General features: G+C 37.7%; 1 protein-coding gene across 1 annotated transcript in view; it reads left to right on the forward strand.

Annotated features, from left to right (window-relative positions):
* Positions 1-20,003, forward strand: part of LOC113033269 (transmembrane protein 132C) — a 305,934-nt gene extending 285,931 nt beyond the window's left edge. Inside the window, exons 7-16 of the mRNA XM_026186903.2 lie at positions 3,879-4,084; positions 6,016-6,079; positions 6,291-6,422; positions 7,073-7,150; positions 9,974-10,036; positions 10,564-10,692; positions 14,933-15,061; positions 15,271-15,570; positions 16,034-16,308; positions 17,545-20,003. Of these exons, the coding sequence (XP_026042688.2) occupies positions 3,879-4,084; positions 6,016-6,079; positions 6,291-6,422; positions 7,073-7,150; positions 9,974-10,036; positions 10,564-10,692; positions 14,933-15,061; positions 15,271-15,570; positions 16,034-16,308; positions 17,545-18,157 (1,989 nt within the window). The 3' untranslated portion in view covers positions 18,158-20,003. The remainder of the gene's footprint in view (positions 1-3,878; positions 4,085-6,015; positions 6,080-6,290; positions 6,423-7,072; positions 7,151-9,973; positions 10,037-10,563; positions 10,693-14,932; positions 15,062-15,270; positions 15,571-16,033; positions 16,309-17,544) is intronic.
* The last annotated feature ends 570 nt before the right edge of the window (positions 20,004-20,573 follow it).

The following is a 20,573-nucleotide window of genomic DNA, read 5'->3' on the forward strand; positions in this document are numbered from 1 at the left end:
CAAAGAGTATTTGGTGCACTCTACCGTGCTAATATACAGAAGCACTTGAGAATGAACCCCTCTCCAGGCGAACCATAACAAAATGGATCGAGGACATTTTCAAAGATCTGGAGCTTGAAAAACAAAACAGACAATTTTGATTTTTTTTCTCCGTGGCTGTGGACAAAAGCTGTGATGTCTGTGACACAGCCTAGTTACTCATCTTTGTACATGGGATAATGAAAGAGTTTGAGATTACGGAGGAGCTGGCAGCAACGTGCTGAATGAAAAGGACCACGACAGGGAGTGAATTGTTTACGGAGGTAACTGCATGCTTTGATAGGCTTGGGCTGAAATGGGCAAACTGGCAGGTGTTACAACCGATGGCTGTCCAAATCTGACAGTGAAAAATGTCTGACTTTTGTAGCGGATAGAAGATAAAGTGACTTCAGTAAACCCAGAACTGAATCTGGTATTTTTGCACTGTATTATACGTCATAAAGTGTTGTGTACAGTAAGTCAGTACTAAAAATGAACCATGTTTTTGATGTTATAACTAAAATAGTTAACTTCATCAGGCAAGAGCACTGAATCACAGACTTTTGAGTAACTGTTGGAAGAAGTCAGTATCCCTTTTTTATTCATCTCACTAAGAGGAGAACTTACCATACATGAGGAGATATGCGCAGATGATGGTTCTCTTTGGATTTTAATTTAATCTTCAATTCAGTTTCATTTATATAACACCACATAACAACAGCGGTCACCTCAAGGCGCAAGTAAAGAGCATAACAATAAATATAAAACCCCAACAATCGAACAACCATCTTTGAGCAAACACTTGGCGACAGTGGGAAGGAAAAACTCAATTTTACTGGGAAGAAACCCATCACAGAACCAGGCTCGGGGAGGGGTAGCCATCTGCCACAACCAGCTGGGTTTAAGGGGAGAGAAACAGGACAAAAAAAAAACACTGTCTGGAAACGGTACCCAAAATAGACTACACTGAAAAAAAGGGATTGGCCAACTCTTGGATTTACGTAAGCATCTTGCGTGTATTTAACATAAGTGCCTCGTGCTTTAAAGTTAAGTGTAACTATATAGTGTAGAAACTACATGATATGCAGAGAGGCTAGATTAAATTGTTCATATCATGTTCGAGTGAAGTAAGTCAATAACTTACTGCGACACCGCACGGGATTTCAGTCTCGCACGCTTTGGATCGTGGTTTCAGGAAGGCATCCATCTCAGTCAAATCGAGCAGCCGCCTCTAAGTAAATTGGGTGGTTGTTGCATTAAAAAAGTCTAACTTGTAATTTAAACACAATAATTTCATGTTTCTATGAATGTAATTAAATCATGAAGAATCTGTATGAAATTCAACAACTTAATTTGTTCTTGTTGAGATGACATGATACAATCTAGTAAGAGTGGTTAGTTGCTGAACTCATGAAATTCACAAGATCGCACGAGATGTCAAACTGCAGGAAAATCACTGGAGTTATAAGAGGCAGACAACTAACTCAATTGTTTAAGTTTCTGCCAAAGCAAAAAATTTGTGTGCAACCAATGTCCACTACTGAATCAAGTAAATCCAACACGGCCTTTTTTTCAGTGTAGATTTAACTTCCTGAAAAACCCAAATAGCAGTAGCAGTTTGTATAAAAAAGGTTTTTGAATTTTTGCAAAAAACACTGTAGTTTTGGGAAATGTTTATTAAAGTGGGATAAGATGTAGGTGTTTTTACTATGTCTATTTAACATTTCCATTGTCTTTCATTGTCGTATTGCAATAACTAAATCATTCTTAACAGTAACAGGTTGTAAAGAGATAAAATGAATATTTAGACGAATTGAGTTCACCTTAATGGTGTACAGCACAATAGGCCAAGTTGTTTACAGTTAAAGATTTTAAAAAACAAACTGTAGTGTGGGTGGTGTGAGCTTTTAAATAAGTCATCTGTAAGCAGTGATGTCTGATACACTAATTTCTACAACACGGGGATTGAATGTGAGGTGCAGCTGAGTGGAAAACCTAATAAACAGAAGTTGGCAGATTTAGAAAAGGAAGAAGACTGGGGTGTAAAAACAAAAAAGGGTGAAGACGTCAGATAACAGGAAATGGATGTTCATATGCTTTAGGGTTAAATAGGAATGGGTGGGGAGCACAGAACATTTGAGGCACTGGGAGATGAAAGAAAGGGTGGGAGGAGGGATGAGAAGTGTAGTGTAGAGACAGAGAGGGTGGAGAAGTTATAAACTTCTCAGGAATGGATTAATGGCCATAGAATTATATAAAGATGCAGAAATAAGAATAGGTGGGGCAGGAAAAAATAGTGAGAAAGTCTACTTAACACAGTTTTGCACCAACTGATGATTAAATATTTACACATATTACATTTTCTGAATATTGCAATTTTCTCAATATATTTTTTTCTAAAGCAGTCATAAATAAATAATATTAGACTGACTTTATGCCAGTTTGGAAATTGTAACTGCCCTTGCTTTTATTTCATAGCTGCTGAACTTTTGTTCCAATTTTTAAGGTACTTGAACACATAATTCTCTGCTGTCACTAGGAGAAGAATTGCTTTCTTTGTTTCCCTTTTCTCACCTTATAACTCTATTTGGTTCCTTTGTTGGCTATCCATGCACATTTGCAATATGTTATACAGATCCCTAGTTTAGGTATTATATAAAGAGCTATAAATATGCAAATACGGCCAATGCAGTATTTTAGCAAACTGTAACTTTCTGTTCAAATCTGACTGATTATTTCTATCTTTTGACAAAGACATTGCTGGTAAAAAAATGCACATTGATTAATCAAAACACTGAAAAAGATTAAAATTAAACAGAATACATTGTAGGATTTTCCATTGCCTTATGTCCCTTTCCAGTCAGTTCATATGGGGTCATATACTGGATGGTTTGCTAAAAGTGTATATCCCAACACTCACTTAAAACAAGCATTAATCAGGACAACAACTGCTTTAGCATTAATGCAATAAGAAAGATGGTTGAACTGCATAATGTTGTCCTTTGGGAACAAATAAAAAAAAAGTGTTTGCGTAACCAAATGAAATTAAAATCTATATTTAAAAATCGATTCTTCTTCAGAAATCCATAAACCTATTTTATAAATGAAGTTGTTTCATTTTAAATATGTATAGAAACAAACATTATTCCTACCAGTTGTTAGCGCTATGTCCCATGCAGTTTTGGTTCCTAAAAAGACTGCTCTACCCAGAGGTCAAAGTTCAAACCCCCTTTCCACTCATCACCGTATTAGAAGGTGTTGTGTTGCAACATTAAATTTCAAAAAAACAAATATGTACTATAGAGTGTTAAAAAGCTTTAGACTGTTTTTTTAAAAACAAAAAAAAGAAATCATGCATTTTGCTAAACCCACTGGTATTCTGGTTCACAGTATTCTTGTTGGTCATCTTATGTATTCAGTGAAATTGTGCTAATGTCTTAAAATGACTGCGATTTACTGATTCGAGGCTGTTAAATGTTAATATGTTGCTTCACGTTGGCGGAGATAACAAGAGAGAATTCGCAAACCTGAAATGCCACTAATGCAACAGGAAGAAGTACATTATTAACCTTTTCTTTCAGGGCACATTACAGAACAGTTTTGCAAAGTGCTTTACAAGATTAATAAACTTGTTATAAATCAGTGACAAATATCTTACTGGATGCAACACTATAATTATTGTGAAAACTTGCTTTAGGCTGTGCTTGAGCAATACACAACAGAAGCTGCATCTGTTTCTGTGGAAAAAACTCATGCAACTCATTTGATTTCTGTTTAAAATGTCACACATGCATGCACGTTTTTCCCAGTCTCAATCAAACTGTTTTTTCCCTCTTTTTTATTTATACATTTATTTTTAGGTTTCTCCAAACTGTGACAAGGTTTTGGTGAATGGCAAAGAAATGCGTGGTCGGCAGTCTTTGACCATCAAGTTCTCATACCTGCACCTATCTGCTCAGCTTCAGCTCACCGTCTGGGTGCCCAAGCTACCGCTTCAGATAGATCTGTCAGATACTGAGCTCAGCCAGGTCAAGGGCTGGAGGGTGCCAATCATCACTAACAAGAGGTAATTTGCCTGTCTGACCTTGAGGGAATGGGGGAGTGTAACACACGGTAGAAGGTGTAGGCATTAGCATAATTTTGTCAAAATGTAGAGCATTTTACGTACACCATTTTCATTTATGCTACAAAGACTTTTTTTTCTTTGGTAAGAAACACATTTTAAGACTATTCAGAAGGGAAACACAAACACCTGCAATTTCTGTTAGAATCGAGCAGTGAACTGTGAGGAACTGCTAGTTTTTGAAGTCACAAAAATTCATGGTACAGGCATTTGTTGAGTTGTATTTCCTACTCTTCTCTGAGAAATTTTATTTTGTCTTTCATTTTGGTGTGTGTATATATATATATATATATACACACACTACAGCTTACAATGCCATATTTTCCAAATTCTCTCAAAGCTGAACCAAAGGTGTATCACTTTTAAGTTGCAGACTGACAATATTGTTTATTCCTACCAGTGTTACAAAGCACATAACAGGATGTTAAAAATAGAAATTGAGTGTTTCTTGCCAAAACTTACATTGGCATTAATGTTTACATTGGAAGTTTTCATCATTTACAGAGCTTTTAATGATTCTAAATAACATTATACTTTTGTGCTTCTATCTCTGATTGTGTATTTGTATGACAGGTATGTGTGTTTGTGTGTTTTATTCCTATTTCTCATCTTGCCACCCTTCCATTTTGTTCTGCTGGGCCTATTTTTCAATTTTGGCAATTTCTGCTCACGCAGCCACCAAGCCGTGTGCACAAACACACCTCCATCTCCCCAAACCACTATCTGACAGAGTGAAACACAAGCACTATTAGGTAGAGACATTCACACAGACACATGTGCAACTGGGGCACTGGGTAATGGAAAGAAAATTCCTGTAATATTACCTGAGTTTCATAGGTACTGTAAAGATATAAGACACAGATGCAGTCCTCTGTGTGTATATTCTTATGTGATTATATGATCCTATGTGTGCCTGTATATGGTCAATGATAGATTTCACAGAGGCAGGCAAAGGAGAAAGAATGTGTTTATTTGCATCCTTCTGAGATAAAAATACATTTTCATTTAGAGACGAATCGAGACAAGTTGCCTTCTTGTTTGTTAGCATTGAAAAATTAGTACATTCATAGTACATTTTATATTTCTTATGTTTTATTTCATTAGATTAGATCTGATTTAATTAATCACTACTGTATTTTTCTATATTCTGCAAAAGAAAGAAATAATTAAGAAGAAAGACATGCAGCTGTCTTAGCTGCAAGTCTATTTATTAGTAGATTGCTGCTTACTAGATTAACAACACAAAATACATTGACCAATATTTTTAAATACAAATATAATGATTTAGTTAGTTTTTTTTTTTTACTTTTTGGTACCATATGAAAGCAGAAGAATGGTCTTGGACCAATTAAAGGTGGTTTAAAGAATCCAAGTTAAACTGAGTCAAACAATAATTCTGTTTTGACTCAGTAGTGTTGCAAATGGAGTTCTGCTCAAGACTCTATTAAATCCCCTAGTTATAGTGATTTTTACATATGTTGTTCCATTTCCTTTTAATGTAATTCTTATAATGTAAAAGATTTTTGATGTTGTTTATAACGTTGCAAAGACTCATTTCTATAGTTTGGATCTACTGCTGCCCAACAGATAGTATTACACAAGAATAGAAAATTGACCAGTTACGTTTAAAATATTTTGACCATCCTAGTCTTATTACAAGTGCTTAATGTTCAAGTAAAATGTTTAAATGTGTTAAATGTAGATTAGAGACTCAAGTGTCCTTTATTTGGCTTAAAGTGTAACCTGAAGATGAGATTATTCAGTACATCAGCTGGAGCTGAGAGGAGAGAGGAAAGGGGACATTTAATTACTGGATAATCTCACCATCCCTTCATTTTATTTCTTTCTTCCTTATTTATCTCTTTTCTTTTCAGACCCACCAGAGACAGTGAAGATGATGAGGACGATGACAGAAAGGGCAAAGGCTGCACCCTACAGGTATCATTTGATTGTAAATCAGTATTGTTTCTGAGTGATCACAACTCTTTTAAAGGCAGTTTAATCTGAATAATATCTGCCTAAATACTGAGTTATTGATACTGAGTTGTACTTCTGTGCCATGTTTTTGTTTAATCACAAGCATTGAAGTAAGAGTCTGTTGTGCACTTTAGCATCAGAGTCTGAATTTGGCCTTGTTCTAACCTTTCAGTACCAGTATGCTTTGGTGCGGGTCCTCACTCATTTTGTCGCAGAACCTTCTGACCCAGGTGGAGAGATGGTTTACATGCTGGGTGCTGACTGGCAAGTTGATATCACTCATTTGGTCTTGGACCAATTAAAGGTGGGTATACACAAATGCTCACAAACAGTACCCTTCTATTCACTTGCAGATCATGGCTTCTTCACAAAAGGAATAGTTTAACATTTTGAGATATAAATTATTTGCTCACAGCTATGGGCAGTGACACTTTCTAATAAGTACTTGTAAAGTGGCTTAATATATAGACAGTGCAAAACATACGTCCTGATTTTTTGCATTTACAGATGAACTGTGTGAACAACTATAGCACCTACAGGAGCTTCTCTGCCATGGAAACCCATGGCATGAAGCTCCCAACACACGCTTTTTCTGCTGATGTTAAGAAGGTTGCGACCTCTGCAGTTACTGAGTCAGCAGAGCTTTTACACACTATGCATCTCAGCACTCAGCAGCCCTACTCTGTAATTTTACATGGTCTGCCACTTTGTACCTGAGCTGCCACTTGGTAATAATATCACTTACAGTTGATTGTGGTATATCTAGGAGGACAGAAATTTCACAAATTGACTTGGTATAGCAGTAAATTGTATCAGAGTATCACACTGGAATAGGACTGAAAACACCTGAATTCAAAAATTAAGAGATGCACCCAATAGTATATTATTATTGTAATTCTTTCTAAACAATAAATAATGTATCCTTTGACTGCCTCCTGTTTCTGTATTCTGCAGATAGAAGAGCCTCGCATTGCCAGATTAATAGATGGACGAATCGTAATCGGGCGGGACCTGGGACACACCAATATACAGGTATTCTCTTGCTTGCTTCATCACTAAAAGTGCAACCCATCTCTTCCCCTTCAATTGTAACTAAGCTGGTTGATATTATAAGCTCTAACACCAAAAGAACCCTTTCTGCTTACTGAAGTCTATATTCATCCCTATAGTAAAGTTAAGAAACTGACTGCAGTGGGTCATTTACTCATCATACAGTATTTGAGTATGTAAAAAAAAAAAGAAATTCCACAAGCAATGTATTCACTGCTTTTTACAAAGTCCAGAAAAAGACAGTTGAAAGAACTCATTATGTCAAGTGCAGTGTAATTCGGCACTTCACATTACAGCCATAAGTACTCCGGTGATGTAAACACTATCCCCGTTCCTCATATATAAGCCTCCCCTGCTAGCTTGTTATACAATTAGCCACAATTAAATGTTGAATTTGGCCCTGACATCTCAGCGTGATGCTCACAAATTATACACATATACACACTGAACACAGTTGTGCACTTTCTGCATTCCAATGAGCCTGGCCATTGTAACTCAGTGTGACAGTGGAGGATAGTTCTGTGGCTTATTCTGTTATTTACTTATGCACGGTTATGTAGCAGAACTAAAGCAAAACCACCAAATGTTTCGCAGTCCTCATCAGTGTCGTCTTATGTTGTTTTCTGTTCTCTCTTGCATACATCACATATATAGAAATTATGTATTTTTATGGTCGCATTCATTACTGTGTTGAAGAGTATGTTTCACATCCATTAACAAGTAAATAAAAAATGGTTGGACTGAAGTTCAGTGCATAAGTGGCATGATTTTTGGTAACAGCTGGGTGTGTGTTAGCAGGGGACTTCTGCATTAATGTATGCGTGCACACACACACACAAACACACACATGTACAGCTGTGGACCGTTTGGGAGCCAGGAGAGAGAATTTACTGAGAATTCCCACTGAGATGCCAGAGTCGACAGGCATCATTTGATAGTTTGACATTTCAATTTTAGCCCCCAGCTCTGTCTTCCTGAGTCTCGCTTCTTCCTCTTTTTCCCGTCTCTCTTTCCTTTCTATCCCCAGTCTCTCTTTCTCACCTTGTTATTCTCTGCCGGTCTTGAGGAGCAATCCCAGAGCCGTCAGTCATTGCATTTTGTTACCTTGCTGAGGGTGGGATTAAGTTTGACGCCCTGACACATTTGCTGCGAGATTGTCTTTGTACACCAATCAGATCTGCCTGTCCTCCTGTCGCTGGGCGAAGTAGTACACTACAACATGGGCCCCCTAATCTCTATCAGTGTCTGTCTGCTGTTTCCCTGTTCATCTGTACCCCAATCTTTTTCATGCTCCTTTTTTCTGCCCCTTTCACTTACTGTCCTCCTCTATTTGTCATTGTCCCTCTCCTTCTGACACCTACTCTATTTATTTTTCTCTTGCTTGCTTGCCATCTTACTTACACTGTCCCTTTTTCTTTTCATCCACTCTGTTTTCATTTGAGTTGTCTTTAGTTTTGGCCTTGTTGTCTTAGTTGAATGCTGACACACTGGGGCACAGCTGGAATGCAGACGGGAACACGGTCTGTGTGCATTTGTGCGTAGATGTGTTTTCGTTACTTAGCGTGTGCTTCGCTGTGTGATGACAGCAGCAGAGTTTCCCTGAGTTTTCTTTACACATGCAATACCAGCACCATCAGCTTTTACAGATCCATGTTTGTCTGTATGTATTTGCATGTGTGTCTAAGACATGCTGTGCAGAAATGAATCAATGATGATCAGTCTGTGTGTGTTAACCTCCTAACTACTCCAAGTTTATGTGGCACAATGGTGGCTCTCACTGCTCTTGCACTGACAATGTTAAAATTTCACCTTAAGGAAATATTCACTCAGACAGCAAAAAAGCTATTTTATGCATTTCTGTTGTACAATGTTTTTTACTGTTTGTTCTATAAAAACTGTACTTACTAATGTCCAATTACTTTCACAGCAAATCACAAAAAAATAGAAAAAGTATGATTTCCTTGGGGGGTGAAAAGAAGCTTTTCTTAAACCTCATTTATTCAGCAAACTTTTTAAAGTTAAAAAATATTGGGGGGGGGGGGGGGGGGGGGTTGGATTTGAGTTTTTAGAAATACCTTTCCTGGTAACCAAAGACATTAAATTCAGTTTTGCATTTAGTTAATGCTTCAAAATTGCTGCTGAATAAAGGCATTAACAAGATGACAGCTGAGTAGCAGGACTTATCAGCAAACATTTAAACAGCTGTAATCTCAACACATTTTCTTGACATTTAGACTTGGTTGAAAAAATATTTGGCATCTGTTGGATGTCTTTCAAGAACATCCTTGGACTTTCTATTTACTTAACAGTTAATAGAGATTAAATACACTTCCTTTCAAAAAAAATAAGATTCTTAAAGTCATTTGGTTTAGAAGAGGCAATGGCTCAGTCCACACAAGAAATTTCCTAACTAAGCAAATAAGAGAGAATGTCCAAAATGACGTGAATGTGTTTTTTATATGTGAAAACAGATGTGTGTCCAGAAATAGTAGTCTGTGTACATGTAGTGAACACTATGTGTCTGAGTCTGTGTGTCTGAGTAAACCACTGTTTTACATTGAAACAGCAACATTTGTTCATTTTTGGGCACTTTTGCCATTGACCACTTTTGACAAAATAAATAACATCATTTCTTGTAGAATGATTTTCCTATAAGCCACAACATAACCTTGTTCCTGTTATTTATATACTTTTCAAAACTATGAGACCAAAACTCATATTTCGTTGCTTTTTAACATCTAGCTTGCCAGGATAGGTGATTTAAACTTGAACTTAAATATGTTTTTGTATTGTCTTTTGTTGCAGGTTCTGTCCCCCTTGTCTGACTCGATACTGGCAGAGAAGACTGTAACTGTATTAGATGACAAGGTAAATATTGCTTTATTATATATATTCTTGAGTCCAATTTAGCAGATTAAAGGTTCTACCAGAGGCCAATATTAAGATTAATTACATCTGAAAGCAAACAACAACCAAAGTTCCTCACAGAGTAAGTAAACACGTGTTTATTAGGGCTGCACCTGTACACAATGAACTCAAATTATGCATATTTATTAAATAATGCAGCATCAGACCATGGCATGGCATACAAAGAGTGTTGTGATTTACTTAAAGTGTGAACTGTACTCTTACTTATAGCATGTTTAATGTCTAAATAATGTCTGATACAAAAGTTGTACGCTTGAAGAATCGCTTTTATTTTGTAATTATGCTATATTAATGTATCAGTCTTCCATTACTGATCTAAAGAGTTCCAAATGTGCTGAATCTACCCCGTTTTAAAGTGACTGACTTTACATTTTAGGATCATCATCAGAATAACAAACCTTTAAAAGGGGACAAAAACTACAACTTGAACTTTTTTAATACTGCTTTTTTTTTTTTTTTACCTGAAGGTCACCATTTCTGACCTGGGAGTCCAGCTGGTTGCATCTTTGTCCCTTAGTTTGAGTCCAAGTCCTGTAAATTCTCAAGCCATACAGTTAACAACCACAGCTGCTGACCTGCTACATACACCTAAACAGGTAGGAGATCACTTTACGTCAAGTCTACATCTGCTAAAATTTTATGATCCTGTTATTCAGATTTACTTCTCGGCTCCAATAAGAAGATGCAGCTAGATGAGTACCCAGTTCAAGGTTGCATGAGGGGTGAGCATACCCCAGCTTTCATAGAGCCAGAGGCAGACACACTGAACATGGATGGATGAATTATATAAAAAGATTTTTGTTCTTATGAATATCTGTGATTTTACTCACACATTAAAACATTTCTGCAAGCCATCACATCCTCTCACTTTATCTAGTTTGGGCATGTAGCCATGTGATTCACATGCAGACAACTCTCTGCCTTTAGGTTTTTATTACACAAGTGAAATGATGGCCACCATCGTTGCCTGTTCCTCTCTTCACAGTAATTCCCTAAAGGTTGTAATCATGGCTCTTAAATAGTAATTCTGCACTGCGAACATTATCTAGATGCTATCTCTCCCATAATCAGTTTCAAATTAGGGAAGTGTAACTTCAAGACTATAGCAATTACAGCAGCAACCGATTACAACAGCCATTTCTTTTTTTAAATGAAACTTCAGGCCCTAAATACAATCCAGTAAAAGAAATTAAATCGCAACAATGATGCCCTCCTGGGTTTTAAATGCACCTTAGAACACACATGCATCAACACTACATATGAGCGGGTGGAGGATGGGCGTCCAGGTACACACTGGCTCACTCCTTGGTGGCTGCTTATCGGGGCCTGGAGCCTGGGGCTCGCTCAGGCCACTTCGGGGGTGGGGTGCCCTTGGCCTCTTGGCCTGGGGCTCGGTCACTCTGGCACAGCTGGCTGCCGGCGGAGCTCACGGGCACGTCACTGCCACCCCCCCTGGCTTCTGCTCCGGGGCTGCTGAGTGACCCCTCATCTGGGACTCTCCTCAGCTTTTCTGGGACAGTGGCGCAGCTGCCCCTCTGTTGGTCTTCCTTGGTCTCTTGTGTTCTGAGGGCCTCTGGATGTCTGGAGTTTTGATCTCCTCCATACCTGCTTCATGCCCTGGTGGACGGGGCTGTGGCTCCCCACACCCTCTAGCAGATCATTACATGAAGGAACCTTTTAAAAACAAGTGCATTCATGCTCACAGGTGTACACACGGGTGCTCACACACACAAACTACACCCTTTTTGGCTCCTACCTCAAAGCACACTGTCGATCTTAGGTGCTGCACAATAATGTTTAATATTTAGTATTTACTGTTATATTCCCATAGATCATCGTGATGTTGTTTATTCTAGTGCTCTCGTTTTCTTCGGCTTGTTTTCTTTTTTCATTCTCAACAGGTGAAATTAAAAAAGTATCTACTGTTATCTATTGTTAGCTAGTTTATTGTGATGGTGTTGTTTTTATTATGTTGCTCTTTGTTGTTTGTTTTCTCTTCTGGTTTTTTTTATCTCCATACAGGTGATCCAGGTGTTTTGTTTGTTTTTCTTTCTTTTTTTTCTTCCCCCCTTTCTCACCATCTCTTCTCCCCTCTATTTTTCTTTCTCTCCCTCTCTTTCTTTCATTCATCTCCCTGTCCTATCCCCCAGTCATGTCTGTCCCGTCTTTAAAAAACGAAAATAAAATAAATACATAATTATAATAAAGGTCAATCAAATGGACCAATATGGCACGGCCATGATGATCCACTTGGTAAAGTAAATCCACTTGGCATCTTTCTTGGCCTTCAGACAACAATTCTGATGGCTAAAGATCCAAACTGGACAGGCAAAAATAAATAAATAAATAAAAAAAATAAATCGCAAAATGAATTTGTCACCTATGTTTACAAACACAGTGAAACTAAAATTGTTATAACATTTAAAAATCTTTTTTTAACCCGTCTCCGTCTCCACTTTGATCCGTTATATCATCACACATACCCGTTAACACAGTTAACAGGTACCATTTACTTATTATTCTTGATTTTTTAATGACATTGCCAAAGTTTATTTTATACCTTATGAAGTTATATAGAATATGTTAGGCTGTCTTCATACTTATTTTTGTTTGTTTGTTTTAAAATTGCCACAACATAAATACCACCCAAGGGCTAAGCAGCTCACCTCAATCAAAATACAGGTTTGATCCTGCAGTTTATTAAAAAAAGGTACTAAATCTTACTTACTAGGTTATATCAGTGCATTAGTCTTTTTATTTTTATTAATAAGAAGAACAAAGCTGTTTGTCAATGTAAATCTGTGAAGCAGGACCATTTAAAGAAATGGTTTATAAAGGTTTATCTTATCTGATATTATTTTAAGAAAGAAGAAAAATCTTTGCTTTTCTTGTACATTTAGTGTGAAATTCAGAAAGTATTTTTCTTTGGATGGATTTTTTTCCTGTTGTAATTGAACAGGAAAAAGACAAATCAGAGAAAAAAAGTGTTTCTGTCCACAAAACAGGTGTATAGGTTTTAGTTGTCAATACTGAATAATGAAATGTGTTTGGGAAGCATAGCATTGCAGACTAACAATTATGAAGGTGGAAATGTACAATTGCTAACATCTAGTTTTAGCAATTAGATTTTAGCAATTTTTTAAAATTAATTTTTACATTTTTTTTAATTTTCTTAAGCTACTTTGAAAATCTAGTTAAAAAATTGTGTAAGAAATGAACAAACTGAAAATTACGTGTGGTCAGCATTTGGACAAAATACATTTGTCATGGGTCTGCGGCGGCAGACCATGTGTTTCTTTTTAGCGGACCCAAATACAGACACTCGAGGAAGGGACAAGGTTGAACGAAAAACACGCTGTTTATTGAATGTGGAACACGAAAGTACAAAATAAGAGAAACCAAAACCAATAGCTAAAATAAACTGGAAAAACTGAACTAGAAGCAAAGCACAGGGATAATGGAAAAACTAGGGCCCAGGAACACGGGAGAAGACGAACAAGCAGCCTCACACTGAACAAAGGGAGACAGAGGGCTTAAGCTTGGAAGGATGTATGGCAGGAAGAGGCAGATGAGAGAAGGAGTGAGGGAACACGAGAGAGAGGGGATGAGAGAGCACAAGAGAGAGAGACATGACAGGCTGGGGAAACATGGAATGACACAGGAAAGGGTGATGAGACATCATGACAAGACAACATGAAAACTAAATATAGGAGCCCAAAAGATACTGAAAAATATAAAACCAAAATATTATACACAAAGAAATCACAAAACACCATTAATTCTAAAAGGCTGGGACAAATGACCCAAGACTACGACAACATTATGAAAATGCCATATACCAGTAAATAAGATTAAAAAGTTACACAGTTGGGTCTTTGACACTTTGTAATATCTAATATTAGCTTTCCAATTTTTTGTGCTTCTCCTGATAACATGTTTGAAATTACTGTGGTATTAGATCTGGATAACTACACTGGGCAAAACCTGCAGAAATGTATGGAAAGGGTTCCTAAAAGGTTAAATGTCAGCGACATCTCATGCACTTGATGATTTTACACTGCCCTAAGGATTTAACAGGAGCATGCCACAGTCTTTTGAGTCTGTGAATGTGGACTTTGAGTATTTTCTAAAAGGTGAGTGACTGTGGGCCAATCTCAGAGTCGAAGAAAGGTGTTCCATCAAGTAGTTCCCAAGCTTATACAATAGCATTTAACAATTTCAATGATGTTAAAGTGAACTACTTTAGAGAAGTAAGGGATCTCAAAACTTCACTGTAGGTGGCAGACAGTTGGTGTCGTAAGCCACCTCTTCTGTTCAAAGATGGTCAATCACAGTGGACATAGATGACCTCTTTCACTACTCAGTTCATTAAATAGAAAACTAAAATGCAGACACTTTTAGAATGGCACGTTGAGTGCATAAAATGTGAACTTTACCAAGGAGCCAACTTGAAACTTACAAGAGTCCAGCAAGTATAAAACTGTATGCCATGGCCCATGATAGGAATGTACTGTGATGAACAAAAGCAAGATCAGGTGTTAACAAGACCAAAAAAAAGACAAACATAGGAAACATGATAGGAAACAGATCAGAAATCACAGAGACAGGCGAGGAAGTAAAATAAAGCAAGGCACAAAAGAAGAAAGAGGGAACAGCCAATAAAAAGCAAGGACTCTTTGTTGATGTCAGTTATCTTTGCTTGAAATATCAGATGACAACATTCTTTCTATCTTGTGCAAAGAAAAAGTATCAGTGATAGATATTCTCTTTGATCTTCTGGATGAACTATTTACAAGCTTCAGTTGTAATTGTGCAGGGTTTTTTTCTCTTTTTCAGGAAGCTGGGATCAGTGCATGGATCCAGTACAGTGATGGTTCAGTGACACCATTGGATATATATGATCCAAAAGACTTCCTACTTTCAGCTGTCTCACTTGATGAGAATGTCATTTCTGTTACCAATCAGGTACTGGCATCTTCCTTTATATTGTCAGCAGTGCAAACAAGTGACAGTTTTATACATTTGTAGATCATGCTTTTTAGAGCAGAAAGCCCAAATTCAATTCAATTCAGTTCAGTTAAGGTTTATTTATAGTTTGCAAAGTCATAACAAAAGCTGCCTAAACGCGTTTTAAACTGTAAGGTATTAACTTCCACATTCTCGTTGTCATTTAGGAACAGCACTGGCCCATTGTAGTAGCAGAAGGTGATGGGCAGGGGGCATTGTTTCGAGTAGAGATGGTCATCTCTGAAACTTGCCAGAAGTCAAAAAGGAAGAGTGTGCTGGCATCTGGAGTTGGAAATGTTATAGTTAAGTTTGGAGCAAAAAATGACGAAAGAGGAGTGATGGGAAGAGGGGGGCAAGATGATGGTGGAGGGTTGGATAACAGCACCAGTGAACAACGGACAAAAGATGGAGGAGAGTGGAAATCCAACAGTGCAGCAGTGGACCGAGAGGAAGGAGCCATGAGGAAGGTATGGAAAAAAAAAACAATAATAAAACAGTGAGGAAAGGATATTTTTAAGAGTATTTTCCTTAAACTGTAGTTTTAGAGTTTACTCACATTGGATAAACACATTTAATCATCAAAGTTTAGTTTGTTTAAGTAGTGTAATCACTGTGAGTGGTTGTGCACCTTCTTGGTCCAGGGCATTCCAGTATGTCACACATATAGTCTGATCATTATCCATGCTTAGCACAGAGCTCCCAATGTTTCCTGCCTCTGTGAAAATTGCTGTGTTAAATATAGTAAATAACATAACTGTGATGCAGAGAGGACAATATGTCGCTGCGTAGTGTGCGAGCAGGCCAGCAGGAGAATGGGGAGAGGGAGTCAGTCTTGTGTAATAATGCCGTATTTACGTGAATCCAAATGAATATACAAAATCCACATATTTTAACCATTTACTATATCTGTGTTTTCGTTTCCATTTTCAGGTTAGCTCAACAACCAAGAGTACAGTAACCCATCGTGCTTCAGGTGGCAAAGGTGCTGGTGGTGGCAGCAGCAGTAGTCGTGGCAGTGGCCCCAACCAACCAGGCGACTACAGTAGCTACCCAGCACCAGTGGAGGTACCGGGGACTGGAAACAGTGAGCTAACCCAGCCCACTAGAGGCCTGTCAGACCTGGAGATTGGGATGTATGCCCTTCTGGGAGTATTCTGCCTGGCAATACTGGTTTTCCTCATCAACTGTGTCAGCTTTGCTTTCAGGTAAAAAAACCAAAAAAACCCTGAAAACCTAAACATGTTACTCAGCAACAAAACATGATGCACATTAAATACTGAGGCAGGTCCATTATGGTTAGTTAATATATGGGTGGAATATAATGTGAAACTGAAAGGATCTATGAACCAAAAAGCTGGTTTTGACAGGTAATCGGTATGGGCCTAATATGCCCATATTAGGTAACCATTGTCTACTGGAGGATTAAAATTTAAGCCAGATCAATGTCTTGTACAAAGTTAAAACCTGTAAGAAAGCTTATTCATTGCAAACAATATTTAATGATGGGCATAAGCACCTTTGCTCAACCACATTATTTTGTGAGAGAAACCTTTTGAGAGAAGTCAATTGAAAATAAAACAATTTCAAGTGTAGAGATTGTTGTCTGATATTCAAGATCCCATTGATACACTCAGTCTTTACTTTTTAGAGAGGTAACTACTGCTCCAGTTGGGAGTGAAGTATTCATATCAACAGGCTAGTTTATTAGAAACACATATCACTGAGCCTAAACAATTATAAAAATAATAAATAAATAATGAATTACCCTTACAATAGCAGGAATGTTCAATGAGCTTATTTTACCTGTGATAAGATTGCATCCTTCCAGTCATCCTTCCTCCCGCTTTAGCCTCTAAAATCAGCTGATCAAATGCAGTAATCAGTTATCTGTTCTTTTCTGATTCTGTCCTCTCCTTTTTGTTTCAAAATGGCAGAGAACATTAATTGCTCTGTGGCTTATTAAGTGATCAGTGGAAAGCAGCGGTGGTTGGCACAAAAATCCAGCATACCTCTCAGATAAATGTTTTTGCATTAAACATGTTTTATGTTCTCATATCCTTTGTGTGCTGCTATTTTGTGTGGATTTTAAGAGACAAATCAAATGACAAATGACTCTCACCAAATGTAAGTTGATAGTTCCCAGCAACCCAAAACTGGTTAAGCAGTTGAGAAAATGGATGGATGGATAACAGACCCGTGATGCATCACTTATTGCTTTGCTAGTACCATGAAAACCTAAAATTGGACTTAATTCTCCTTCAAATTTTCTTGAACTTTTTAGTGATATTTTGATGGGGTAAAATCCTCAACTTTTATCTGAGTATTAATTTTTGCAGTCATTCCTTGTATTGTCTGATAATGCCTATAGATTATAGTCATGAAACTGCATCTGTTTAAATTTTTACCTCCATTGATGTTTCATTACGAATTTTCCTCTGCAGATACCGTCACAAGCAAGTCCCAGTTCTAGAGGCAGGAGGCAACATGAACCATGCCCACGACTGGGTGTGGCTTGGCACTGAGGCTGACCTTTTAGCAGACCACCCTGACCAATGCCAGGGTGGCATGCCGGATGAGTGCACCACCATAATTGACCGCAATGAAGGGGGCTACGAGGAGAACAAGTATCTACTGAATGGGGCTGGTAACACCTTGGTAATGGGAATGGGCACTATAAGTGGGAGCGGTGGCAGAGGTGGACATCGGGGTGTCACCCATGGACAAACCTTGCCTAGATCTGTTCCAGAATCGCATCAGTGCCTTTCAGCAATCACTACTGGTGGCAAAGATGCTACAGGTCAAAAGGAGCATCTGAATAATTCCCCCCAAGCCACAGCTGCAGCTGCTGTTGCAGCGGCCAAACGCAAACGCGTCAAATTCACATCTTTTGCCACTGTTCTGCCCAATGATAATTCAGGTGGTGGCCCATACACCAACTCATCAGTCCTGGTGACGAATGGGAGTGAAGATGATATCAAGTGGGTGTGCCAGGATATGGACCTAGGTCAGTCTGAAATCAGAACCTATATGGAAAGGCTACAAGACAATCTGTGACTGATGGGAAAGAAACTGAGAAATGGCGGGGCAGAGGATTAGTACAGTAGGGGGAGAATGGACAATGAGTACAATTCACCTATAATGCCTTTGCAGTGGATATATGGAGGGAGAATGGGAGGGATATAGGAAGCGTGAAGGGAACATAAAGTGTGATGATGTGTCTGGAAGAGTATCTAAGAGACATTGTGTTGGGTTGGGGACGCTTACATTTAGCATCCCTTAGGCTATGAAAAGCATCACTAGCTCACACTAAAATTAATGGTAGCAAATAATAAAAAACTTTGAGTTTTTTCTGTTTTATTTATTGTGAAAATATTAGTGTAAAAATCAATAATAAAGTCACTATTGTTTTAAATGTTTACTTTCAGAAAATTAGTAAACCATTGTATAGATACTTACAGTAAATTCAGGGTACGTTATTGGACAGACATTTGTAAGCCACTTTACATTTAAACGAGGATGGGAAGGACTTACATCATGTCCTGCCTTCAGAAGTCTTTTTTACTCGTGTGGTTTATTGCCAACCTTTGCTGTGGCCGTTGACTAATCATTGATCTACTTTTGATATACAAACATTTACCTGCCGAGTCTGCAGAATGGTTACGTAATGAGTTCTCTGACGAATATGTGTTGTTGGTTTATCATGTGACCCATTTCTTATGGCATTTCTCATAAGTAACATGTGAAATGTAATAAATATATATAGTCCAAGTACTCAACTAGAAATTCAGGCATTTTGCAGTTACTAGTGGGAATTGCCATTCAGCTCTGTATTCAGGCAAATGTGCTCTTTCTTGAAACAACAGAGTGTCTTGAGAGTTGGAAAATGATGTATCTTACAAAAGACTGTTTCTCCCTTGGATCCAAGACAGAGGCATTTATTCTTGCACAATTACAAACAGGAAAGGACATTAGCCATATTTGAGGCTGATTTTCTGTTTTCCCTGCAGCCAATGATGGCTTTCTCCCTCTATCCAGAATCACTCCTGTCATCCCCTGGCCCATCTCCTTGTCTGTGATTGGACAACAGTAGAACATTTGTGAAGTTTAAAAAAAAAGAAAAATACACACACAGTGAAACACTGAGTGTAAGGGGACTGACTGAAGTGTCTCATATTAAAAAAAAAAGGAAGTGGTTGGGCTTTGCAAAGCCTGACTGAGCACCTAATAATGAAGATTATTTAAAAAAAATGTACCACATAGGCAACCAGACAGACAGGAGTACCTGCAGTGTTGAACATTGAGATAACAGGATGTACTGAATGACATGTGAATGGATAATGATAATGGAATGGATACCTGACGAACAGATATGGATATGTACCAGCTTGTTGAACATTATTATGAATATATTGGGGTTTTTTTCCTTTTGTTTGTCCTTTTTGATAAATAGAAGGTTTTTATGTTTTTCTTTGTTATGTTTTTCCCTAATTTGGGAAGATATTAACTGTAGCGTTTTATTTCAGAGATTTATTAAGATTTAAGAATATATGATCCTTTTTTTCCTTCTAGATACCTATTTATTTGAAATCATGTTTGAGAGGGTGAGGAAGGAATGACAGGGCAAGGACAAAGACTGAAAGTAATAGGCCTGCTGGTGAATGATAGCACATAAAAGAATAAGTGGAAAGAAGGACTCAGAACAGGCAAAGGTTGCCTCACCTTCGTTAAGCTCAGGTGACGAGTCATGAAGAACCGACAATAAAAAAGGAGAACTGTACGATGTTAAGATTGCAATATTTATTTATAAATGTGTTACTGTTTCAGAGTACACTGTATGTTGTAAATAAATAAACATGCTTCAAAGTGCTTGTGAATAAGATTGCAGGCCACTAGCCAACAACTTGGTGATATTTTGTACATTTTACAGTGCAAATATGGTACACAATACTATCTACCACCACAATGTGAAAGTGATCTTATGGGTTCTTTTTTTCTAAAGATGTTCCGGTCTTTACTTCAAGTATTGAATGAGTTCTTGTCTTTGTACAGGGTAGAAATCAGTTTACCTCCGTGAGATGTAAAAATGGAGGCCATTACACTCAAAATTGTTTGAGAAGGGCGAGTCTCAGAGGTCCATTTAGGAAAGCAAATTAAACCAACTGTCACAATGTTTTTTTAGTGGGCTCATTCAATTGAAAACAAGGGCATAATTTTGATTACTAAAAGCATCTCTATTTTCAATCATTTGTTAAACAAGAAACATTTGAAAAATACACGCTGGCATCAAAACACAAATGATTGGGTCTGAAATGGAAAGAATTGGGAACAAAAGGAAAATGCGGTGTAAACAGACACAGATAAGAGACCTGAGCTGATGCCAAATGGGGAATAAAAATTGCCGTATGGCCTCCACCAAAGCAATAGATATTCTGACTGATGATGACAACTATACTGTATGTTCTGGACACAT

Source organism: Astatotilapia calliptera, chromosome 12 (assembly GCF_964374335.1).
Source record: "Astatotilapia calliptera chromosome 12, fAstCal68.1, whole genome shotgun sequence".
NCBI classification, from domain to species: domain Eukaryota; kingdom Metazoa; phylum Chordata; class Actinopteri; order Cichliformes; family Cichlidae; genus Astatotilapia; species Astatotilapia calliptera.